Source organism: Rhinolophus hipposideros (genome assembly GCF_964194185.1).
Source record: "Rhinolophus hipposideros genome assembly, chromosome: 18".
Taxonomy (NCBI): Eukaryota; Metazoa; Chordata; class Mammalia; order Chiroptera; family Rhinolophidae; genus Rhinolophus; species Rhinolophus hipposideros.
Genome location: NC_138064.1, coordinates 7938343 through 7965170, shown reverse-complemented (window position 1 = coordinate 7965170; position 26828 = coordinate 7938343). Strand labels below are relative to the sequence as shown.

The window sequence follows — 26828 nt, the reverse complement described above, 5'->3', positions numbered from 1 at the left end:
TATTTCTTCTACTTATCAGAAGTCAAGGGTAACTTAACATCTGCATTATTATTGCTATCCTTTGAAGATTCTTGAGATCTCTACGAGTTTAATGATGAAGCAAGCTTTGAAACTAGTCTAAGTAAATAAATCCTCCAAGATTCCAAATATGGGCTTAAACAAACATACAGCTTGGAATCTCTGTCAAGCTGCTCTGAAATGCTCAGAGAAATGCTTGAACAGTAGACCGTACATCCAAGCACAATGTTTAATGCTGTCCTCAGTTCTATTAGAGTTTTAAACCTTCAGGTCTTCCAGGAGCAATATAATTGAGTGGTCTCTGATATTTAAAGCCTTTCTGTTTCTGTGATAATTTCTTGTCTAATGACCTTCAAAGAGTTTTGTGGAGGCAAAATACATAAGAGGTAGATGGACTCTCATTTAATTTTCACTTTTTTAATTAATGAGAAAGGGATCAGCATTTCCTCTTACATTTTTAGTACTGTGATCTTTTTTGTGTAAACCAATTGTCTATGGCCTTTGATCATTTTTCTCTTTTAATTTTTTGTTTGTTTGTTTGTTTTATTTAAGGTTAGTTTTATTTATGTTTTTAAGGAGAGTGCAGCTCACAGTGGCCCATGCAGAGATCGAACAGGCAACCTTGGAGTTATTAGCACCATGCTCTAACCAACTGAGCTAACTGGCCACCCCCTTTTTCTTTTTAATTTTATAAGGGCTCTTAGAATCATGGAGAAACAATTCTTGTGTGGCATAGAACAAAAACATTTTCCCAGTTTGCCATTTGTCTTTTGACTTTGTGTAGGCCAGGTTTTTTTCAATCAGATGCATTCAGATTTCCCTTTGTGACTTTTGTATCACAGATTACAAATAAAATTGCTCAGGTTTTCTTCTTTTCTGGTTTCATTCTTTATGATTCAACCTTTAATTCACTTGGGATTTATTTTGCTATTAGGAATAGATTAGCATCTAGTTTAAATTTTATTTCCAAATGGCTAGTATTTAGTTCCATCCATTTATTGAATAAGCTAGTGTTTAACCACCAATTTGAAACTACTTTTATCAAAAACAAAAATCTCAAATGCATTTGAGTTTATTTGTAGTTATTAATTTATAGTTAAATTATTATATTATTACTTTACTATATTCTGTTTGATTTTAAGCTGACTTTTCCGTATCTATAAAGCTAGATTCCCTGTCATTTATCTCAGTGTTTAAACTTTCCTGAGATGTTTAAAGAGGAGCTTTAAAAACATTGTCAAGTAAACAACTCTATCACCCACAATTTGCTTGAACTTTGATTTCTCCTATGTGAAACTGAAATAATGGAATAACCTGGCAACTATGTGGGAGGATTTTGGATGATGGATACCCAGTACGGAGTCCAGCTTTTGGTATGCTGTGGCCACTCAGATTGTGGTTATCGTTGCCTTTTATTTTCCAGCCCCTAATGTGTACTTTTAACACAATAGGAGCTCAGTGAACATGTATATTACGAGAATAAAAGATTGTCTATGTCTTAAAAGCCTATTAATTTCACCCGTGGCCTTTTTGACCCATTTCTGTTTCCAGTTACCAAGATATGGTTGTCTTCTAGGCACAGCCATAGGTTTATTACGTCAGTTAGCTTGGAAACATTTATTAGCTCTTCCAGAATATTAAGGTACACAAAAATGTTCTAAAGTTGTAAGTTATTCTTTCTTGAAGGTATGTTCCCTTCAAAAATAACCTTGGACTTTCTAATGGTTTGCTAAGTCACATTGAAGATCAGCCTTTACTCAAGAAGGACATTTCCTTAATCTGAAACTCTGATGGTCACGCAAATGGCTTCTTTCTTATTTAAGAATTTGTTTTCCCCTAGGCTTGGATGTGTGAGAAAACACACACTATACAGAACTAGGGTGATGGAGAGGGAAGGAGCAGAGGTTGACTAGATAACCAAATGGGAAGAAAAGCTTCATTATTTCCATGTAGTTTAGATGCCCAGAGATGCGTCTCCATATTACAGTTTTGAAAACTGCTTTACATTCTAAAATAAGCAAAACATTTTTGCACTCTGATATATTCCATTGAGACCAGATAAATCCTCGCAAGGGAGGAACTAAAGCAAACACATGTTCAGAAATGCCCTTCCCATTTATCTTTCATCCAGCAAATCTTATGAAGCACCTGCTATGTGCCAGGTACTGTGCCAACCTTGGGAACACGATGGTGAGCAAGAAAGACACGGTCCCTGTCCTCAAGGGTCTGAAAGAAAGAAACAAAGTGTGATGAGAAGGTAGGAAGGGAGACCTCCTTAAGAGGTTGCTCAAGGAAGGCCTGTGTGAAGAGGGGGGTGTTTCCACAGAAACCTGAAGGAGGAGAAGGTGCCAGCCATGCAGAGAACTGGAAGAGTTCTAGGCAAAGGGCCCAAGCGCAGGGCGCTGAGGCAGGCAAGGCCTGGTGTGCTGAAGCCACTCTTACTCCATCTTGAAGACAGTCTCCTCCACTCTTACCCCCCAGAGGGGGCCCAGCAACCCTCCACTGAGACGCCCGTCTCTCTATTGGAACACTCATCTCTTCCTCATAGTTTGTTTACGTCTGCCTCGTTTCTATCTGCCACATTTGCTGGCTTACTGTCCCACGTAATTCATTCTATATAAATGTCTGCTGGCTGAAGAAAGAAAAACAATTATTCTGCAGAAGCTACAGACTTCAGGCAAGTCCTTCCATGCTCCAGGTCTCGACAGACTTATTTATAAAGTGGGGGAATCCTATCTGTCCTGCAGATTTATGATGATTAACAGAAGATAACTTTCTTAGGGTGCCTGGTGGTGAGGTTGACGAAATGTTTGTTGAGGCATGACTAAATAAGTAAGTGGATGATTATATGATTAAACTGGTAATGAGAAAGCTGGGATATTTATACAAGACTCTTGGAAATTAAGCCCTTTGGAATATTTCATTAAAACGAAAAACCAAAGCTGCCTTTCCTTCCCTCTGTCACTGAGAGCTGGTCAATCTAAATGTGCTCCTTAATCTACGCCAAATACAAGTGTCACTTTCTCATAAAGAGTGCAAACTCACTCTTTCCCAAGCTCATTTATGGCAGTTTCCTGGTCGTCTGGATGTCAGAGAAGTTCCCTGTGCACAGATACACTCCCACACACCTTGCTTCGGAGAGCTCCTGGTTCCTGCAGAAATTGGACTCACTGGGACAAGCCATTACAAAGTCTGCATTGTTTCCTGAGGCAGCGGGCCTCCTTGCAGCAGTTTAAATGGGTTATCAGGCCCCAGGGAAATAAGGAGAATCTATCTCCACTGGAACACACACTCTGAATATAATTCTCTTTTAATGTGGATCAGAGTGGTGTGAAGTAAGTCTTGCCTACACCTGTGAGATATTTGCAAATGCTGCTGGTCCCTCCTGTTCAGGAGTGGTTAGGAAGGGGGTCTGCTCAAAGCTATAGCATCTGCCCTGGGACCTCCGAGTTAGGGGACCCAACAAGGAGCAGCTTAAAGCTGAGGAAGCTCCAGGCTCTCATCTAAAAAGGAGAGGTGTATACAGGAAAGGGTGCATGCACATTTCAACTTTCAGCTGGCGAGCTGTGGTGTCAGAACCATGCTTACGTTGATGCAGGCAATCCCTTGTTTTGTGTGCCCAAGAGAGCAGGAAGGGTATAAACGATCTCCTAAACTGGGTAACACAAAACCATTTGGGGGGTCTTTACAATGCAGCCTGCACTTTTTTTTCTTGTCTTATATTTTTCCTCCTTCCTCTCCTCTCTCCCAACGCTTCCTCCCACTCCCGCCTCCTTCTGGTGCCCACTGAACACTGTAGATTGTTTCTTGCTTCACTTAATTACGGATGAAGTTTGTCATATTTGAGCACATAGTAGATACGGATATGGAGCATGGTTAAAGGATTGGCAAGAAGTGGGCCTGGAATTCAACGGGGCCATAGATAATGGTAGGGGGTTTACTGTGACCCCTGAGTGCCGTTCCACCATTTATTTTCAGCCTCACTAGAGCCCCATTGTGCTCACTGCTGGGACTGCTCTGTGGACTTCTTGGTGTCGAGGGGCCCCATTCATCCCCACCCACAGCGTGCATTTCACGGGGTCATGGCTCGATTCCCACCATTGGTATTTTACCAGAATCTGAAATGCATGAAAGGCAGGACATAAAAGGTGCAGAGTCTTGCCAGGAAGGAGTTAGCTGCCCCAGAAGCAATGGTTTGATTCAAAGTAAACACACCCAGGAGTACTCTGAAGTGTAGAGCAGAGTGGTCGGCACTTGGGCTTTAAACACAAGCAAACCGGGGACTGAATCCTCTTGTTGCCACTTACTAACTGTGCACCGGGGCGAACCCCTTAATTTCTCTGAGTCTCAGTTTCCTCATCTGCACAATAAATACACCACCACGAGCACCGTTAAATGAGAACACACTTGGAAAGTGCTGTGCCCAGTATATTATCCATATACCAACTATGTGCCTGGGAAGATGGAGGCAACAAAGATGGGCAAGGTGCAGACGTGCCACCCACATATTTACACCCTAACAAGGAAATGTATGTAAACTTAATATTTCAGTATTCCTATGCTTGCTTTCCTCATCTGTCACCTGTGGACAACAATGATATCAACTTCTAAGAGTAATGCATACAAAGCATTCAGAACAGTGCTGGCACATTGCATTGCACAAAAAGGCGTTTTGTGATGATGGCTGAGAGGGCGTTGACATTTTGAGGAGAGAGGGATTATTTTACAGGGAAGGGGACAGTGAGATGAGATTGAAGGATGAGCCTGGCGTTGACAGGACATTCTGGGTGGAAGGAATGATTAAGAACAAAATGCAGAGGTGGGAAGCTTGAGGTGGGCTCGCGGGAGAGTCAGTCACTCCTTTGTGTCTGTAGCACAGGACGCACAAGGACAGCAGTGGCAGTCCAGGAAGGCTTTTTGAAAATCCTAAAACACATAACTTCATTGTGGAGGCAATGTGGAGTACAGAGCTGAGAGAGAGCAGATGATCAGAGGTATACATTAGGAAAACTAGTGTGGCCACGAAGCAAGGAATATAAGAATTCCCATCAGTGATGAGAAGCTGGTGGCACTTCATTTACTTATCAAACAAGTATCTCTTTGTTACATATATGGCACCACGTAGGGATTGGGTATACAGTGGTGAACAAGACAGCGTCTGTCCTCTTGGAGGTTATAGCCTAATGGGGAGACAGACAGACAGACAGGCAATCACACAGGCATATCATTTAACACAAGGCGAGTTCAGCGAAGGAACCCACAGGAACTTTGACAAGGAGGCTATATAAAGGAGTCAGGGATGGCATCCCCATAGAAGGGACATGCAAGCTGAGATCTGAAAGATGAGGAGGAGTCCACCATGTTGAAGAACGTGGGAGAAATTGCTTTCCAGAAAATGGCAATGGGATGGAGCGACAAGGTCATAGTTCTCTTATAGAAAGGTATTTCTGGCACCCGTGTGGACAATTTACTGGAAAGAGGGCAAGAGGAGACTGGGTTGGACTAACTGGGAATCTAAAGCAGGAGTTACATCAGAAGATGATGTGTTCCTGCAGTGACACTGTTACACGCAAAACGTGGATGAATTTCACAGACAAGAGAAGCCAGACGCAAAGGAGAACGAACTGTATCATTCCATTTATGCCAAGTTCAAGAATAGAAGTTTGCATACATGCACGGATATTTATGGTGATAGATTTCAGAACAGTGGCTGCATCGAGGGTGCATAGTGACTAGGATCATTTGCAGGCTGCAAATTATTGCCATCTCTGTCTTTACGTACCTTTTGTAGGTAAGTAATTCTGCCTTCTAATTCACATCTGCTTTGTAGATATAACTTGGATGCCATGAAAATGATATTTTGAGTGTTAACTCCATAGAGTATAAGAATAATTGTTGTTAAAGTTGAACATTTTGTGACTATGGATAGCTGTGTGTGTGATGTATATTCAAGGCAATCACAGAAACCGATACCACTTGCCTTTGTACATACACGTTTCCTTCGTACTTTTATCAAACAGCAAATATTATGATACGATCCTGAACACATGAAAAGTCTTTTTTTTTAGTTAAAATAGACTAACTCTGGTAGAAACCAGTGGAGCCCACAGTTTCTCACGTGGAATTAGGGGAAATGTAGTTGCCTCTTAGTCAGTGACTGGGGAAGCATGAAAAGCTCAGCACTTTTGATATCTGCATCTATTTCTTCCTGGTCAAGGAGACAGGCTTATGCCACTTAATCTTGTCATTTGGCAAAACCATGTTCGTTGGTTAGGCCACAAAGCATTAAACAAACTTCATTTCAATGAGAATAAAAAGGAAATTACAAATAGAACAGAAACCTGTTGTGTTATATACAGAAAAACTACAATTCTGGGAAAGGAGGCATAGAATTTTATTTTATTTTTATAAGAAGCTTCTGAATCTCCATATTGTGAGGTCTAACTGGATTTAATACTGTACTTTCATTCAGAGTATAATATTCAGAACGTGAAGAGGGAGTTGTGTCAACATTTGCAGCCTTGACGTTCCCTGCATTCAGGTGAAAAATTGTCCGTGATATAAGGCCCATAGGGTATTCTGAACAGCTATCTCGGAATAATAATGCTATTGATAAAAATTATTTTAGCCACCATTTTTATTAACACTTTTTTTATGTAGCAGGTATTGTGCTAAGCATTTTAAATGTCTTAGTTCACCTGCTTCCCACAGTTAATGCACGAGGAGGTATTTTAGGCATTTTATTATACCCATTTTATGGGTGAGAACATAAAGGTCAGACAGGGTGACCAACTACCCAGCTTTTCCCACGATGTGGGACATTCAGTACTTTTACCAGGGAAGGCCTGGGCAAACTGGGATGAGTTGGTCACCTTTTAGAAGTCCCTTGTTTGGTTTTAATTGGTAGAGAGGGATTTAAACCTCTTCTCCCCTTGACTGGTCAGATTTCCTACCAACTGCCAGCCCAGAATAATAGTTAAACAGGAAAGACATTCTTTGGCAGCATGGAGAGAAGGGATCTAGGTTAAAACTTGGGAATATTATTTCACAGGATGTAATTGGATATGTCATCTCGCCTCTTCCTGTCCCCAAATCGCTGAGTGTAGCTGAGCGTCCCTTTACAACACTTCCAAAGGGTTTCTGTGTCACTATAATCTGACCTTCAGAGTGAAAACCTACTCACCTTGGGAAGGGGGTAGAGATGGCACAAAGGTTGGCCAGGGACCTGTGCACAGAACTCCAGGGCATGACACACCACATCAGCGTTCATATCAGCACTAAGCCTGGAGGGAAATGGGGCAAAACAAAGGCTATTAAGATCTCTCAGGCATCAGAAAACAGAAGCTATTTCAAAGAAAGGTAAATCCCCAGAATGGATTCTAATACCCTCCACTCACTGCAGCATGGCCTTCTAGTCCAGTCCCTTGTAGCTGCTGGGTCATAACGATTTCCTGCCATGTAGCTCTCACCTATATTTTTGAATAAGGTCCTGGGGGCGGGGAGCCTCCCCCCGCAACAATACCACTGAGCTATGTTTCAGCTTCTCACAGGAACATGTGATTCTTTTCAGGAGAAGCAACAAAGAAAAAGTATTGCTAAAGGAAAAATGGACAGGGATGTAACTTGATAGAAACAAGAACTTAAAGTTTACTGGGCCTTATAGCAAAAAATCACTTATGCTAGAGCCTTAAACTCCTAAAATTATTTTCTTAGGCATAATCCACATAGCTCTTTCCCTTTAAAGTAAATATTTCTTTACCTTATGGAAGAAAATAGAATAGAATTAACTTTTCCCCTGGGGATGGTAAAAGAATTGTGTTCTTTAAACATTTTGGTTTATGTCTAGATTTGAAGGGGCTGAAACAAACTTCTTATATCCAGTTTTTACCTCACAACTCTAAAACTCTTCTTATCAAGAAAGAATATAATATGCTGCTTCAAATAAAGGAATAGTAAATTATGGACTTTAATAAATTTGTCACGTAAATTATTCATTCAAACCCCAACCAAACCACACCAAAACAACAAAAACAAAAAAAATCCCAGAAACTTAGGTTGGAAATATCCAAAGACTAATCTTGGAAGCAGTTATAGATTCTAGAAGATACTTTTGGGCATTACTTCCCAGCTGACATGATCAGTTAACTGTCCCCCTTCACCCAAAGGGACAGATCCCTGGCAACTGTGTTTAAACTCCATACCGCCTGGTCTGTTGATTGGACCTCAGTGGACTACTCTTCTTGTAGGACCAATCAGATTCTTTTATGGAAATTTGGAACTGGTGTTAAAAAGATTGACTTCATTCTGGGCGGTTCTCAGAATAATAGGGGCTATAGTGATTTGAGACTTTTAATAAAATTTTTGTAGTGTCATTTCCTGCCATGTGGACTGAACATTTGGAAAGCTAGCCCATAGGATGGGGTTCAGAGGCAGAACCCAGCATGTGCAGTGAGGAAGCCTGGGGAGAATGTCCTCGTACTCCTGGTGGCTTCCCAGTCCTGTTTCCTCTGTTTAAGACCAAGATATATGTATTTTGCCCTTGAGTTCCGTGATAGGCTCTAGGTTCCCCTATAACAGATCCGCTCCGCCCATCTATAACAATGACCACCTCTGTCACTACTGCAATTACTACCATCTTTCTTCTCTCCCTGACCCTCCTCCTGTTCTTCCTTCTTCTGAAAGTTCATGTTGTTTCCTTTTTTTTTTGCATGAAGGCAGTCACAGCCCATATATGGGCCGGCCCTTGAGAACTACTGATTAGTTGGGGAGTGCTTGGCCCCTGTGAGTAGGGCCGGGATGTAACTCACTGGATATGCATGCTGACTGCACTCCCATTTCTGCCTTATTTCCCCGCTCACCATTCCACAGACTCTCCTCCAAGGGAGTTTGACACTTGGATATGTAGAATAAGAAGTGAGATCTAGAAAGGTAAAACAAAAACAAGATGCAAACGAAACAAAACAAAACAAAACAGCACCCAGCTTTCACTTAGTGTGTAAGCAGCAGTTTTAATGGTTCCTGAACATGAGAATAGCATTTAAAGCCTCTAATAATCTTATGTGTGGACTACCAATCAAAAATTCTGGGAAGGAATCTGAGAGTTTATATCATAAAACTTTCTGTAGAAAGAACGGCCCCATATTAATGAACACGTATCGTATCAAAGCCCATCAGAAAAAGAAGTGCCACTTCAGAGACTTTCAAGCATTTGGATGGTCACTAATGTGTGAAAACATAAGCTGGGACCACAGGCTCCCTAATTTCATTCCAGTTGAATGAGACTAACAATGTGACTGGAAAGATGGCTTCCCAACCTTTTGTGAACATCTGAGTTAAGAGGGAAAAAGAGAGTTCATCACCAGAGCCATCTGCGTGGCCCCTGGGTCTTTCATGGGAAGCAGAGAGGAAGTAACCGAAAGCATAAAAAGAGGCCACATCTTCTAAGCTGTGGGACAAGCTGTTTGTGACAGATAGAGTGTCCATTACCAAACTGTCTACCAAGGGTCACTAAATCAGGAGAACGTGGCTGTTTTGACACATCTGCTCTCAATTTAGCGGTCCATTTATTTAACCGATGACTGCTATCTTTATGGGGTTCTGGTATTTAGTGGACTCAGGAGTGTGTTCAATAGGGCTCGGCTTTATCTTTCTTAATTTTCTCCCTCTATGGTTAACAAACCATCTGTGGCAATCCAGGACCACCAGAGTCAATTCATTATATGGTATCCAAGACCTATTCTCTTTCTCACACAAAGAGAGCACACTTTCAAGTACGTGCATTTGAATATGGGAGTGGAAATGGGGATCCCTGGGTCCTAGAGTGAGGCTGGCTTTCTCTGAACTGAAGAATAGGAGAAGGGAACTGGGTACATGGTGTCCCTCCCAGGGTCCTGCGTCATCAAAAGAGTGAAAGTGAGAGGTACTCCTTTGGACAAGAATAGAAAATGCTGAGCTTCATAAGTCCAGGCAAGTGTGAGACCATTGGAATTATAAGATGCAAAGAAGTGACAAATATCACGTGTGTTTTCCACCAACCTCAGGACAGAAGACCTAGCCAACACACTCTTTGTGAAATCCTTAGGAAATATCCAAATTCATAATAACCATTTCCACCCAGCTTTGTTTTCTTTTACCCAGAGTGGCAAATAAGACCCAAATGGTCATATTTTAACTTACTGTACTTCCTTTCACTACCTTTACAGGGACAGAGGTGTGCAGGAGTAAGGCATATGGGGAGGGGCAGACTTCAACACATTTGGCAGAGCTAATTCACAGGTTTAATTAGGATCATGGTAGAATGAAGTCGATGATGATGGTCATCATCATAAAACAAAAAAAGGGACAAGGTCAGGGTTAAGTTAGCAGATGGGCAGAGTAACAGCCGATGATGGCAGGGAGCTAGGACAGGTCCTTTCACACATGAAAGCTATGAAATTTAGACCTTTGACATCACTTTCAAAGGAGGTTTTATATATTATATATATAGTCACAGCAATACACTCAGAGTAGTTAAACACTTCTTCCTCTTACAACTGCTATTTTCATTCCATTTCTGGACCCTACTCCTTATAGTATGCTATGAATTTAAAAGATTTCTATAAATCTTGTAATTATCTTGTGAATGGCACAGTTATATTGCTCAGTATTTTTTTGGTGTCTGAAAAAAAACTCTTAATTGTATTTAAGGTGCATCGTAATCGTTAGAAACCCTCTTTTGTATTTTTCTTATAAAAATGTTAGTAGTTTAGGTCTCTCCTGATCTCTGAAGACCCCTAGGTTTGGAATACAAAAACTTATGATGTAGAGGGAAGCAGAAATAGGTACCAGGAAGTGAAGTAAGATGGACAGAAGACCAGAATCAGGTGTGCTATGGCAATCCATGTCACAATGGATGTCAAGGTCAGGCGTTAGAGGACCTGGCAGGTGGTCACTGGCTAGGATTAGCTGCTCTTGGAAGTCACCCCTCCTGGCATGACCGAGGTTCTTGGGGGGATACACCTGAGTGCTCAGGTGTCCCACTTCCTAACGACATCCTGTGGCTTGTCTGTGAGTAAGAAATGTCATTGCTGAATAATTAGTCCACGAATCATTGAGAATTGACCGGTGTGAAATAAGGAGAAGGGATGATGCCCTCTGGGTTAGGAAACACATTTCATATGAGAAGCCTGAAATTCAGGTAAAATTAAATCATGAGGTTGTAACTTTGAGGGCCTATATCACCCCAGAACTGCATCTGATTCATTAAAACAAGCTATAAGAGCATCACATGATAAGAGGAGAAATTTCTATTAGCCAACAACTAATATGGGTACTGGAAAATAGTGACAGAACCACGAAGGGGTATCATTTATTACATCTGTCTTCTTCAAAGTATCCACCCCATACTACTGAGAATGAACCATGTCATGACTTTGAATGGTTTCAAAGAAAATACAATCCCCCCACTAATGGAGTGGCCCTCTTTTGGTGGCAGCCTGGACCCATTCTTTCTTAATGCCCTTTGTCCCCTTGTCCTTATGTGAAGTGGGGACTGCCTCATACATTTCCCGTCTGCGGCACCTAGTGCAGTGTCTGTCTGTCCTCTCTCTAGTCCTTTTGCTTAACCTACTCCAGCACTCACCACGTTCCTGCCAGCTACAGAAGAGCACTGGGTTTCCAAATGAACCCAGGCTATCTCCCTTTTACTCCCAGCGTGCTTGGTAGCCAATCTCTGACACCCCTCTTGGATATCTGGGTGCACTGGCCTCTTTGGCTTCTGTGACTGTTTTCCACTTACCTCTCTAGGCCCAGAAAACTCTCTTTGGCCAACCTGACATTTCCCCCAGAGCATCTGACTCATAGTAGGTATATAAACAGATTCCTAGAATTTTTTTTTTTCTGTTTTAATGCATTCAAGTAATTTTATTTGCAGTCTACTCATAGCTCATCTATAGTGAAAATTTTGTTTTGTTAAAGAATTAATTCCACAAACATTTATTGAAGGTCTCCTCCCTCCCATACCTTTTTTCCTTCCTCCCTTCCATATTTTGCTAAGTACCTCGATATACAAAGGTGAATAAAATGTAGTCCTAGCCCTCAAAGGACTTTTAATCTAGTTAGCAACTCAGAGAAGCAAATGGAGAATTAAATTACAAATACATGTGTTAAGTTTGTGCTGGGGGTTTGCACAGGGTACTAGGAATGTGTCTGCGTGTGCGTGTGCGTGTGTGCGTGTGTGTGTGTGTGTGTGTGTGTTGGTAGTGGTGGTGGTAGGAGTGTCTGTTTTAGCTTGGGAGGGTCAGGAAAGCCTCCAGAGCAAATGACCCTGGAGCTGAGGTCCAAAAAAGTAGGATTTATCTGGGGTAGACAATTTGTTTGGATGTGCCAAGCAGAGTGAGCATCTCATGCAAAGGTCCCGAGGCAGAAACCTCCTGGTGTGTGGGGGGGAATTACAGGCGGCTGGAATTGTGATGTTCTGTGGAGCAGCCAGGGGTGAGTCCAGAAATGTCTTCAGGGACAGTTTACACGTAGCCTTGTGTATGGGGCTAAGGAATCCTCAAAAGGGTGTGGAGGATTTTATGTTAGAGAGCGCCAGATTAGTTTTGCGTTACAAAGATATTTGGCCAACTATAACGTGTCGGTGGACCTCCAGGGCAGTGGGCAAGCCCGCAGGCCAGGAGTCCCGTTAGGAGGCAGTGGCAGTAATAGAGGGATGAGCTAAGAAGACAGGGCTTCTGCCTGCCACACTCCCACAATGCAGAGCCCGTGAGCAATCAGTGCCCACAGCAGAGCGAGGTCAGTATTAACAGAGGCAAATGCACAGCATGGCGGAGTGCTGCTTACAAATAGCTGTGGCAAGTGCTCTGCTATGTGACTTTACATTTCTTTTGTCTTTAAAATTCTGCAACTCTAGGTTCCCCTGTTGTGGGGGTGGAAGTGATGCTGTCCTCTGAGCCCCTCTGCCCTGCGGCTAATGGCAGAGCAAAAAGGGGCCACGTAAGAATGTTCATAATACCCCCAATCACAAGAGAGCAAACCAGGAAACAACCTAAACACTCATCATGGGAGAGCAAGGGATGAGACTCCTGTAGAAACACAATGGAACATTCTACATGGTCAGGGCAAATGAGCTACAGCAATGACACCACTTTCTGGGTGAATCTTAGACATAACATTTAAGTGGGAGGTCCCAAGATATACAATGTGATACTCTTTCCATAAGGAAGTCATTAAAATAAAAAAAAAGATGTTTTAAAGGAATATATATAATAAATGCATTGTTAATTATAATTCTTTTATGTAATTGTATCTTATACTCTCAAATATTTTTTTATATCATTACATTGCTATAATAAATATATAATAAAACTGTAGAAAAAGGAAAGCAAGAGAAAGGTGAACATAGGATTCATTGCTTGGGTGGAAAAAACATGAGATCGAGAGGGACCGTCTGGTTAGAATAAATTATTGTCAAGGTCTTAGACTTTGTTTTGGATGGTGAGTTGGGAAGCTGATCACATTACTCAAAGTAACTAAGTAACAAACTAAATAATAAATATAAGAAAGCCATGAACAGACCTTTGATGAGAAAGTTCCATGAACAGGAATATGATTTACCTGATCCCATGCCCCTAAATTCAAAAAAGAAAAAAGAGAAAAGAAAGGAAGGAAGCAGACAGTGGTAATGGCACACGTGAGGGATACTGAGAGACCAGGGTGGGGGCTAGGAAGTGGAGAGGACGGTGAGAGAAGAGAAGAACTTGAGAAGGTCATGGCCTGAGGACCCAGAAGGTAGAGAAGGGAAAAGCTGGGGCATGTGTTGCGCTCAGGAGAAAAGGTCAAGTGTGTATGCCCAGCCTAGAGGGCCAGTCATTTGTTGGTACTGGTGAATTGTTGCCACGCAGCAGCCTACCCGTCTGTCTCCATGTACCTGCCCCTAAAGAAAGGAGAGTCTGTGAGACAGATCCTTTCAGGGACTTTGCTTCACCTTTGTGCTTGCACCTTATGTCTCCCTGTTTGGCCCCAGAAAGATGGCTGGTCAGCCAATGGTGAGTAAGATTCCCCGCGGGGCGGCGGGGGGGGGGCAACTCAAGCCAGGCACAGTCGAGTGGGGACAAACAACAGAATCCACGGGGTTCACAGAGGTGGGCACAGCCCCCTCCACCCCCTCCCCCCCACTAAGGAGAGCCTCTGACTCTGTGGCTGCATTCCTTTCCACAACCTGCAGGGGAAGAGATTCAGTGATGTGCTCTCCATCTATTTATCCGCATATAGGTTTTGTCCCTTGGGGAAGTACATACATCCTGAGAGTATGGTTCTGCTGCCTGCAGGCAAGGGTGATTGGCTTGAATCAGTTTCCTGTTATAATGTATAGGATTCACAGATCTTGAGATTGACAAGCTTTATCTCCTTTACTTCCCCACCTAACTAATAAAAGCTAATGGTAGGCCCTATTTGGGGCCCAGTCCTTGAGGCTGGAGTCCCTTGGCGCCGCTTGCACTCTATTCATGGCTACTGTCTTTCTTAAACCTGTGCCGCCCTCCTCGCTCCCCACAACCCTCGTCTTGCGTCTTGTGGGACTCGACAGTGAATTCCTTCTGTAAAGCTCTTGGAAAGAAATTTCCCACAGTGGTACAGGATCCGAGTCACGTTTGAACTTTCTGCTATTACCGTGTTTCCCCGAAAATAAGACCAGGTCTTATATTAATTTTTGCTCCATTAGGGCTTATTTTCAGGGGATGTCTTATTTTTTCATGTACAACAATCTACATTTATTCAAATACAGTCATATCATCTTCTTCTGGAACATCGTCATGAAGTACTAAATGCGTCCGTCTGGCTCAAATCTTAAATGGGACTTATTTTCGGGGTAGGTCTTATTTTCGGGGAAACACGGTAACAAGAACTGGAATTCAGCTCGAGCACTTGTTTAATAAGTACATTGGCTGCAAACAGCCAGCAGCCTCCGAGTTCTTGAGTTTCTTCCCGTGTCCCCAAAACCAATCAGATTGCAGTGCCAGGATACTCACAGTTTTATGATATCTGGTCCAAATGTGCGAACCACTAAGTAGCAGGTGCTCTTTAAGAACAGTTTTTCTAAGAAAAATAAAGGTGGGAAATAGAATATTTTTTATTATGATGAATTTAACACATGAGTTAATAATGATCATCTTTACCAGAAACCAAAGCTGAGTGATTAATTTATCATTAATTCAAGTCATTAATTTTAAGGGCTTGGGAAAAATGTTACAGTTAATGTAACCATTAAACTGTCATTTCTATCTCAGTTTTGGGCAAATTTCACTTTGTTTACTGTACATGCTAAAGATCATGAGTTTAGTTTAAAAATACAGTTAAATTCTGGGATTCTATTTTATTTTTCACAGCAGCGAACATCTGAATGTTGGTAATGTTATTTGTTGAAGTTGAAAGAAACAGGAATCACTTTAAAGTAAGTAACCTGATATACAGCTTTGTTAAAAATATTCTTCTCTGGTGTTATTTGGAGGACAAAAAAAGACTTCACTTTAGCTGTTTAGTTTTTGCTATTTATATTCCAGAATAAAAGGAGACTGTCATAGGTGTTCCCGCATTCACTGTCGTCTACACCAGAGAACACACACACACACACACCACACACACCACAAACACGCACATACCACACATACACACACCACAAACACTACAAACACAAACACACACACACCACACATACACACACCACAAACACACACAACACACACACACACCCAACAACAATGCAGTCTCCTTCCTCCCACCCCCTCTCCCACTGTGAGAGTACAGGAATGCTTTGTGGATTGATCTGTTTGCACAGTGAAATCTGTTAACTCTCGGTCTTGTCTCTCCAGCTGGTGGGCCTACTGTGGAATCCTGGTAATTCCACGTGGAACCTTAGCAAAGTTAGGGAAGGGGGGCTGTCCTGGGAAGGGAGGGGAAAGCCTCCACTGGGGGAATTTATCTTGTCATGTTTCGCTCACACTGGGCTGCCCTTGCTTGGAAGTTACGATAGTGAAACAGCATGCTAAATATTGGGAACTCTGTCTGGTTCTTCATTTTTACTCAGTGGTAAATAATGTAAATATTACTTTTACAGTTAAATGGATATATTCATAGGACTTAGTCTTACAATAAGGTATGAGACCTCAAACATATTGTGCTTTTGAAGTAGGAACTTAAAACTATATCCCCCACATTATTTTTGACATTACAGAAATTCAGAAAACAAAAAAATCTGAGGGAATACTCTGCATATCTGCATGGCAGCAAATTAGATAATTTAGATGAAATGGACAAATTCCTAGAAAGACAAACTGCCAAAATTGACTCGATAAATTGACAATATGAATAGACATATAACGAAAGATTGAATTAGTAATTAGAAACCTCCCATAAAGAAAAGCTCAGGACCAGATGTCTTCACTGGGGAAATGTACCAAACATTTAAAGAAAGCATCTGAATAGATATTCTCCAAAGAAGATGTACAAATGGCCAATAAGCATACAAAAGGATGCTTAATATTATTAGCTATTAAGAAAATGCAAATCAGAACCACATGAGATACCACTTCCCACTCTCTATGATATGCTGTAGCAAAAGTGACAGATCATAAAAGATATTGATGAGGACGTGGAGAAATTAGAATCCTCCTACACTGCTGATGGGAGTACAAAATGGTGCAGCCATTTTGGTAAACAGTCTGACAGTTCCTCAAATGGTTAAACGCAGAGGTACTATATGATCCAGCAATTCCACTTCTAGGTCTATACTCAAGAGAATAAAAAAAAAATCCAAATAAAAGCTTGTACATGAATGGTCATAGCAGCGTTATGCAAAATAGCCTAGAAGTGGAAACAAGTCAACTCAAATATCCATTAACTAATGAATGGATGAACAAAATGGACTCTATCTGTACAATGGGATATTATTCAGTAAAAAGAGCAGTGATGTTCTGATACATGCTACAACAAGGATGGACATTAAAAGCGTTATGCTAAGTGAAAGAAATAGTACCAGAGACTACATATGGTGTAATTCCATTTACATGAAATGCCCAGAACAGGCAAATTCATAGAAACCGTGGATTAGTGGTTGCTTAGGGCGGGGAGGATGAATGTTTGGGGGGTGACAGATAAGGAGTGCTGGGTTCCTTTTTGGAAGAATGAAATATTCTAAACTTGACTGTGGTGATGGATGGACAACTCTAAATACCCTAAAAGCCCTTGAATTCTAGGCTTTAAATGGGTTAATTTCATGCTATGTGAATTATATTGCAATATAACAGTTTAAAAATGATATATCCTCTTTTCCCTGGGTACTCCACTGCAGTGGAGAAGGTCAAGAAGCTCTGAGGTAATAGGACTCAGAGACCTGAATTTTAGCATCAGCTCACTGGCTTCTGCTCTTAGGTCGCTGGCTTTCCATTTCCTCATCTGAAAAATGGAGGAATAGGACTCAGTGTCCTTCTCCTCCTCGTCTTGGAACTTTGGAGCATGATGCACCAGACATTCAAAATTATGTGAACTTTCAAAGCACTTTGGAAGAGTTTCAAGTATTCTTAATGTAGAACTACCATGTTTTCCCAAAAATAAGACGTAGCTGGACCATTAGCTCTAATGCATCTTTTGGAGCAAAAATTAATATAAGACCCGGTACCATATATTATATTATATTATATTATATTATATTATATTATATTATATTATATTATATTATATTATATTATATTACATTATATTATGTTATATTATACCCAGTCTTATATTAATATAAGACCAGATCTTATGTTAATTTTTGCTCCAAAAGACACATTAGAGCTGATGGTCTGGCTAGGTCTTATTTCTGGGCAAACACGATAGCTTACCCAAGAGCAGAATGATTTAAAACCTGGCATTGGGGTACTCTTTGATAAAATTGCAGTATGGCCTGAAAGGCAGAGAGAATCCATCTTCTTTCTGGTAAAATAAGAGGGGTGTGTGTGTGTGTGTGTGTGTGTGTGTGTGTGTGTGTGTGTGTATAGAAAGTTGTTTTCTCAAGTTGAAGTGAATGACTAGTCTGTCCTCATCTTCTGAGCAGGACCACCTCCACCATCAGTTACCTTAAACGGACTTGGTGATGGTTAAGCGTGAGAGGCTCCTGGAGCAGTGCTGAACGTGGGGCACGAGATGGCCCTCTGAGAGCTAAATTCTAGATCAACAAGAAGGATGCAGAGCAAAGATCTGCAAAGTCTGCAGAAAAAGCCAGACAGACGCCAGTCAGCCACGGTCAGATGAGAACCTCACTTATTGATACAACAGAAGAAAAGATTGGCATGAACATATTGCCGGTAACCTATCTGATGTAAAATGTAACAGTTAAATCCTGCCTGTGACGAGGTACAAGAGTACTTAATTTCCACAGAGTGAAAACACTTTGGAACAGTATGGAAATAAAGTGTGGCCATTACCGAGGGTCAAGGAGGGTTAAAAAAAAAAAAAAGAATCACACAACCGTCCTACTTTAGGTGTATTTATGTGTATATGTAAATAAAATCTAGAACAGTCCAGGATGTAAGTCACTTTCATGTTTAATATCACTTCCTTTCTCATAAAAGCCTCCTGAGTGAGGGTTATTTTTTACCCTCATTCTATAGGAATGAACATTGAGGTTTAGGGAGATTAAGGCTTGCCTGAGATCACTGAGGTTAAAATATTTCACTCCAAAAGCCATGTTACTTGTAGTATGAATTTCAAGGTACTTGGGACATTTTATTTAATGCCTCATCTACCTCCGGTGCGTAAGGTATTGTTATACACTAACTACTGATGAGAAATTTGAAGCACAGTCAGTTGAATTAACCACAGAGCTACTTTTGAGGCTTTATATTCTAGGCAGCAAGTGGATTTTCAGAACCTATAGAATGGGAGGAAAGTTGCCTTCCTCATTTTAACTCTGCGTGAGGGTTTAACTACCGTATTCCAGAGATAAGATTTCTGTATAGGTGACCCGAGAAAGGGAAGTTTCAGCAAGAATCTCAGGGCCTATGAGTCTGCTGACCCCTAGTGAGAATGATTCCAGTAATCATTTTTCCATTAACAATTCTGACATTCTTCCAAGGTGTTTACTGACAGCCAGAGGCAAAAGCAGTAGGTGAAACTGAAAGTTGGAAATGCTTTCACAATTGGAAAAAAAAATTATCTTCCCGGGCTCAGGAAAAGCCAATATGATTTACTGAGTGATGATTCTCAAGAATGTTGTATACGTGGTTTCTCTGCTAAGTTTATATTTTCTGTACTTATTTTTGTGTTGATGTGCATACTTTCCCTTCCTCTGTCCCCCATTCTCCTGGCTCACCAGACAGAAGGCAATACAGGGCACAGGAAGGCACTATGGTCCAGGTTTAATCTACTTTCTAGAAGAAGTCCTTAGATAGGAGACAGACTATCTTCGTCTCCCCACACAATTCACGGACCATTCTGTGCACTGTTTCCTACATCCATAAAATGGAAACAGTCATGCCTACCTTGTCCTTATGTCTGTCAAGTGAAAGAGGCTTTCACCTGAACTGAGGATCTTATTTCCATACAAATGCAAAACAGTAATTAATACAATACAGATAACCCCAAACAGCCTTCTGAACCCTTTGAAATTCTATACAATTTGAAGGTAACCTACCACTGAAAACTGGAATGCTTATTTTGCTTCCTTTGGTGAAATGCCAGCTTCTGTTTTACCAGAAGTTGACTTTCAGCCCCTCGTTTTACCTCAGCAGACTCTGAAATTTTCTGTTATGGGTGAGAAGGAGCCACGATGAAAACCTTGAATACTAATAATCAATCTTCGTTCGGGTTGTTTTACGTTTTGCTATTGCATTAGGAGGGGATAATCTAGAAGAGAGGATTTTAACTCAGCCTTTCATCTTTGGACAAAACAATTCTGCTTAAAAAGAGAAAATCAAACTCAAAGTACAAATGGTGATATATGTTAGTGTGTTCTATCACACAGAAGTGACATCCCAACAAACAAGTCTTGATAATTATAACTGTTCTTCATTTTTCCTTTTGTAAAATAGTAATAATATTTCTCCTTTTTTCTTTAATTCAGAGATGTGAAAATATAAAATAAGGTTTATAATAGATTGTGAATGTCCAATACTAGGGGGAGGGATAAGTAAAATATAGGCTATTTATATGGTGAAGATCTATGGAGTAATTAAAATACTTGACCCAGGTCTATATGTCTTAATGTGTATAGATCTCAAAAACGTCATGTTGAGTGAAAAACAGAAGTTGCAGAGCAATACATACAGTTGACATTGATGTAAAATTAAAGCTCCCACAAGGGAGGATTCTGGAAAGATTATTGTAGAGGCAGCAGAGTTTTGGAATTTCTTTGAATCATATATATATATATAACAGTTAAAATGTGTCTGATTTTTTGAATATATATATTCAAAAAATCAGACACATTTTAAGAAAGGAAAAAGCTGTATTAAAATTATAACACAAGGAATGACGCTGGCATTCATTTGATTAATGCCATCTTTGGCGCTAACCTCATACTACAGATTGCTACCATAATTCAGTAATTCAATTCAACTTCAAAAAGTAACATGTAGATAACATCTTTTAAAATGTGTACATTTTTGGGGCAACCCTGGTATGTATGTGTGTATATATATATATATATATATATATATATATATATATATATATAGAGAGAGAGAGAGAGAGAGAGAGAGAGAGAGAGCGCTTCTAGATAACCCCCCTCCACAAAACCATAGATAATAGTTACAACAAAACTAGGTATCTCCAAGAACCCCAAAAGATAAAACTATGCACAGCCACGCCTTGCGGGTTATCAATATCTGTGGAAGAAAAAGGAGGGAAGGAATTGGGGGTGGGGGTGTCAGGTAAACCCGAGAATAGGAGAATCCCCAAATAACCCACAAATATTGACTAGAATGCAAGGTGGGTCAATCGAAGAACAGCACCTGGACCCGGGAAAGGTTTTGCCAGCTTCAGTGCCAAGGACTGAAGGAGAGTGCCAAGGACTCCAGGTTAGAAGGACTGCTCTACTCAAGTGGTCTGGCACCTACATGTTCTAGAAACTGACCCACCAGAGCTCCTTTCCAGGGCAGAGTCCACAGTGAGGAGAGGCTGCTGGGTTTGGAGCCAAAACTGAGCTGAATAAGAAGCAATGTAAAGAGAAAAAAACAGATGAAAGTGGGCAGGAGAACCAAGTCAGAAAATCTCAGACAGCAAGCTGCTACTTTTTTTTGACACTACACTAAAACAACGGAAGCAGGAGCTCTGTGCATTTCGAAAAGCTACCCTGAACCACTTCTTTTTCTAAGAGTTTTGGAAAGCTAATTTCATATAAAAATGAGCAACAAAATGTATCTAGGTCAACTCCCATATGAAGTTATTATCAGAAAAAAAAAAAAAAGGAACAGAATCATATCCCTACAGATAGCAAAAGCATGCCAGAAAGTCTTGCCAAAAAAGGATGAAAACATAATATTGCATTTCAGAATGAGCCAAGAAGCATTAATAAAATGATAGAAGACACAAAAGAACAACAGAAATCAGAATTAGAAAAACCCAAACATGGCAATATAGAAGTCAGGGAAGAACACAAGACTATAAAAGACATGAAGTCTAAACTAGAATGAACACAAGAAGTGAATACAATAGCAGATGTCTTAAGATAAATAGAAGGTGAAAGGGAGGAAACAGTTTAAGATAAAAAAATAAATGAAGAGATAAAAAGTATTCAAGAGATAAGCAAAATATTGAAGCTAGTCAAAGAAATTCAAAATATGAATAATAGAAATCCCCACAGAAGAAAGCCAGCTTAAGGTCATTGAACAAATACGAGAAACTTATAAGCAATGTATTTATTTGACAGCAGCTATGGACAGAGTACACTGCATGCCCCAGAATGACAATGTATATATAACTGACACCAAGACATATTCTAATTAGATAACTAAATTTTATAGAAGAAAGAAAAAAATTCCTTTGAACTTCTAGGCAAAAATAGCAAGTGACTTACAAGAAAAAGAAAATTTGATTATCACTAGGCTTTTTCACAACGTATTTAAGACACTTAGGGAAAGAAATTGTGTGCCAACGATTTTTATATCCAGAAAAACATTGACTTGCAAGTATAAAGGGCACAGACAGCTTGTTAATCAACATGCAAGAAATTCAGGGAGAATTTCCCATGAGCCCTTCCTGAGGAATGAGCTCTAGACAACTCAGCTAGACAGACATCCTCATAAGGGCTGATGGTGAACATCAATCAGAGTGGCTGATGGAACTAAGACAAAATGAGAGGGAAAAGGGAATGGGCATTGTGTGTAATGGCTGTATGCTCAGATAATATAGTATGACGATGAAAGAGAAATGGGAGAAGTATAGGCAAAAACCAATTTTAACTGCTCTCAGTGATTATAAAATACATTAACCGTGGTAGTATTAGAATTGATATTCTCAGGCAGTTCTGGGTATAATGAGGGATAGGGAAATGAGCAATGATGGGCTATTTAAATTCTATCAATCCCTTTGTCCTTGAGAATTAGGATTTAGAGTGTGGAAAGGAGCAGATACAAGTATGTAGGGAAGAGATTAAGAAAAAAGAATCCTGTAGTCCTGAATTTAAATTTGGTGTCAGTGTGAACTCATTAGATATGTTATCTTAAAATATATGGAAATGTATGTATATGTAACTTCTATCACTGTCTACTGAAGAGGCCTAGAAAGAATGACCTACTCAGTATCAATGAGCATTTCTACGCACCCAGATTGTGGTTTGAAAATACTACTTCCCCTTAAAAGAAACCAGGGCTTCTAAGGGAAATGACTGATTGCAGGCCTGGGGCTGGAAATGTACAAGTCATGGCTGGCACACCTTGTCATATCAGTTAGGGAGGAAGCTATCAGAAGTTACCTAGGCTCATGTCAAAGGGCTCAGGAGCCAACTTGAAGAGGTTCTTTTCTCTGGTCAAATTTGGGACAATTTGAGCCTTAAAAGGATAATAATTGAAATAGACTGAAATTCATCAAATATGTATAAATTCATCAGTTCATAATGGTGCTTAAAGAAAATGAATTGTCTACTCTGGGATGATCCTAGAAAGGCAATGAATTATTTGAAAACTGGCAAATAAAGCAAAAGAATCAAACATTTGTTCTGCTTTTCCTAATATGAACCGTGCCGTTAGAAGCTGTGGGGAAAAATGTCTTTCAAATATGATGATGAGGAGGAAAATTATCTCTAACAAATTTCAATTACTAAATGAAATATAAATGTCACATTAAAGTAGCACCATTTTGCAAACCCTCTATGAACTCATAGGTCTGGTCATTGAACATCAATGGCTGCTAACATCGCAAAAGAAATAAGAGAAAAACACTTAAGATGGCCTCCTGATGAATGAAAACACCAGCACTCATAGTCTTGCCAAAGAAATCAAACTGGAGTCTGATCAAGACTCTGGATACAGCTGCCAATTTTCAGGAAATACAGAGCACAGAGAAACGTATTCAATCATACTGGGATGCAATCAGCAAAATCCAGACTATGGGAAACTTTACAGGGCAAATTCCACAGATAAATTGCAAGGAAAAGGAAGAGATGGAAAGGAAACTTGCAGATTCAAATAGACTTAAAAGACACATCAAAATTTTTAAAACTGGGCAATACTATGGTGTCTGGGAATACCCACTGGGGTGATAACATTATAAAGCAATACAAGGAAATAATTACAGTACAATTCAGGACCTTGTTCTTTTAGGGGGAAGAAGGGATTCATGATGAGGTGACGCAGGTGAATGGAGCTTCTAGAGTGACGATCTTGACCTAAGCTTTCTTTACAAGGGCATCAAAACTATATATTTATCTTGTGTGATTTTCTACACTTGTTTACCAAGAAAAGTTTAAAAAATAATCACTCATAGGACAATACTATCCATTGGTTATGGGTTCACACAAGTGAATGTGAAAGTATAAGTTTTGAAAGGAAGACTACCCATTAGTTCATGTGACTGGTTCCCTCTAGGAAAGTAGGAGAATAGACACGGGGTGGGAAGACCAAGGGGTGTTTCAAGTCTATCTGCCACATCCTAGTTCCACAAAAGAAAGATTTGATGTAAATATGTCAAAATCCTAGCGATGGTCAATCTGGAATATTGTAACACATGTGTTCGTGTATTATCCTCTCCCAGTCTTAAGTTTTGAATTTTAAAAATTTAGCTTGTCCACGCATATTGTGACAGCATGCAAAAAATTCTCTGAAAATGCTGTGCTGCTATTGGCTCTGTGTGCTCTATAAATCAAAGATACAATCACCATTAGTCTAACAACTTTACTTAGAAAAAATAACATGGACATTTTTGATGAATTAGCTCCTTATCATTAAGTGAATGAAAATTTGACTTTCAAAGAAGTTTATTCATTGTGACTGTTCACCTAATAGTATCTATAAGTGAAAAAAGAGTATTTTCTTTCTGCTGAGATTGAAAAACAAATACCGGGGGTGCCAAAAAAATGTATACACATGACTTGTATTCATCTTTTGTTATCGGTATATATTGAGGATTACAATTTTAATACAGTTTTTTCCTTTCTTAAAATGTGTATACCTATTTTTGGCACCCTCTGTATATGACTTGTTTGAACCATCAACCAGCTCCTTCTTCTGCAGGGTGGACAAGGGATTTTACTGAGAAAAAGTTGAAATCAATGGAATGTTCTCAGATTATTTTCCCATTGGTGGCTTTGAGATCAGTTGTCTTCTCAGCCTAAAGCTCTGTGTTCGTAGAACTGTGCATGTTTCTGGGTATGTGAATGTGGTCAAATTAATATGCAACATTGAAAATTGTTTATCATTTTGACCACAATGACCATGACTGACCACCATTTTCCTGTCATAATGGAAAATGAGTGGTTTTCTTGTGTGTTTGTTTTAATTTCTATGAGCCCCATAAGAATATCAATTTACAAAAAAAAAAAAAGAATATCAATTTACAGAAATAGCACAATTGGATTCTTCTCCAAAAGCATGTGTGGGGTTTGAACTCATTCATGGTGACCGAGGAGTGGTGACCCATGAGTGAGAAAAGAAAGGGGACCCTTTCTGTACTTACCAGGCAGGTAGCTGCACAGTCTCTCCATCGCAGCCTGGACAGTAGCGTTGTGAAATTGTGCAAGCTGTTCAATCACAGACACCACCAGCACACACCCTGCAAGAGGGCAGATGAACATGTCAGCAGGGTCACACAGAAAACTGCTGGGGACTCAGCGGGGAGAAAAGGGGTATGCATGTGTCCTTAAGAACACCAACTTTTCCAAATTAGAGAACTTTTGTTTGCCATTTGCCTTTTGAAGTCTCCCACGTGCATAAATGCACTGTGAGTTGTAGTGAAATGTGAAGTGGTAAGAAGACCGAGAAAAGCCGCTTGTCAGCCCAGTTTTGCCACTTGTAAGCTACGTGACTTTGGGGAAGTAAATGAGTCTTGCTTTATTTCTGTTTCTTTTCAATCACCTGGGAGAAAGAGATGTCATTTAAAAGAGATAGTGTGAGGAAAATAGCCTGCACAGAATAGAAGCTCCATAAATGCTGGTTTCTTTCCTTCCCCCTTCCCTTCCCTTCTGCAGGGAATGTCTTCATTAGGGAAAGGACCATTCCCATCTGACACGTTCTCAGCCTGTGATCATGGATCTTATTTTAAACTTTAGAAAAGCAGTGGAAATTGCCCAGGATCTGGAGTGAGACCTGGGATTGAGCCCTGCCTTTCCATCTTGGACTCACCACCCAGCCTTTCTAAGCTTTGGTTTCCTCACTGTAAAGCAGGTAAATAATATGTGCCCCATAGGGCTGCTGTGATGATGAAATGAGATAACAGTGAAACCGAATGTACCTTGGAAATCATAACACTGTTGTAAAATACTATTTTACCTCCCAGCTAAAAAGCACACTGCTTGGAAGCATGTACCAATATAATGAGTGTCTAGAAGGAATATTCGATTAAGTTAGAAATACATCCTTCTACTACCTTGATATGTAAGTGTAAAGGCCCAGAATTGCTAGGCTGACACTCCTAGAAGGTTCTATCACCAGCCTTGATGTCCTGAACTGCTAGGGAAGTCCAAACCTCCTTTTTTCCCAAAGGCAGGGGTCTCTTTCTTTTATACATAGCGGGTTGGTTGGTCAAAGATGAGTAAGTCTGTGAGAGGAGATTATTAGGCCTCATTGAGATAAGAGGAATGGCGCTTATTACCAGGAGTTGGTTTCCAAGGAGGGAAAAGAAGGTTTATATCCAAAATGAAGTTCCAGGGTGCCTAGCTCAGCAGTAAGCTCACTATTACCCATCTTCTCAAGGAGCTGGGGACCCAAATTCACATGCAAGTTGTCATTAAAACCCAATTTCCACCAGGACTCCTTGAGGGAAGGTGGCGGATAACAGATGTGAATAGTACAGCTGGGCATTGCTAGGCAGAAAGGAATTACATCTTCTGTAAAGTGAGGGCTTGCCAACAAAGAATGAGAGACGTCCTCCTTCCTAGACACAGCAACTTCTGACCAGGGTTTGGCCTGCATTGTTCTGTACCCTCAGAGAAAGCTGGGCAAAGCTGGACTTATCAAATTCCAGATAGTACGATATTGATAACCACAGCCTTACTATTCTTACAGCAACTACTTGCAGCATTTATCAAATTCAAGTATCACGGTCAATTAGATGTGCTTTTAACCTAATCTATGCATTGAAGGTTTTATTGCCTTGCAATAAATTTAGTGGCTGATACTTATTAGTATTTTATGGACTAA

At 40.3% G+C, this 26828-nt stretch overlaps 1 protein-coding gene across 1 annotated transcript in view; it reads right to left on the bottom strand.

Moving 5' to 3' along the window:
- Positions 1-26828, bottom strand: part of AOAH (acyloxyacyl hydrolase) — a 136072-nt gene that overhangs the window by 97335 nt on the left and 11909 nt on the right. The window contains exons 2-4 of the mRNA XM_081079479.1: positions 25147-25242; positions 15027-15093; positions 7202-7301 (exon numbers count right to left, since the gene is read on the bottom strand). Of these exons, the coding sequence (XP_080935605.1) occupies positions 7202-7301; positions 15027-15093; positions 25147-25242 (263 nt within the window). The remainder of the gene's footprint in view (positions 1-7201; positions 7302-15026; positions 15094-25146; positions 25243-26828) is intronic.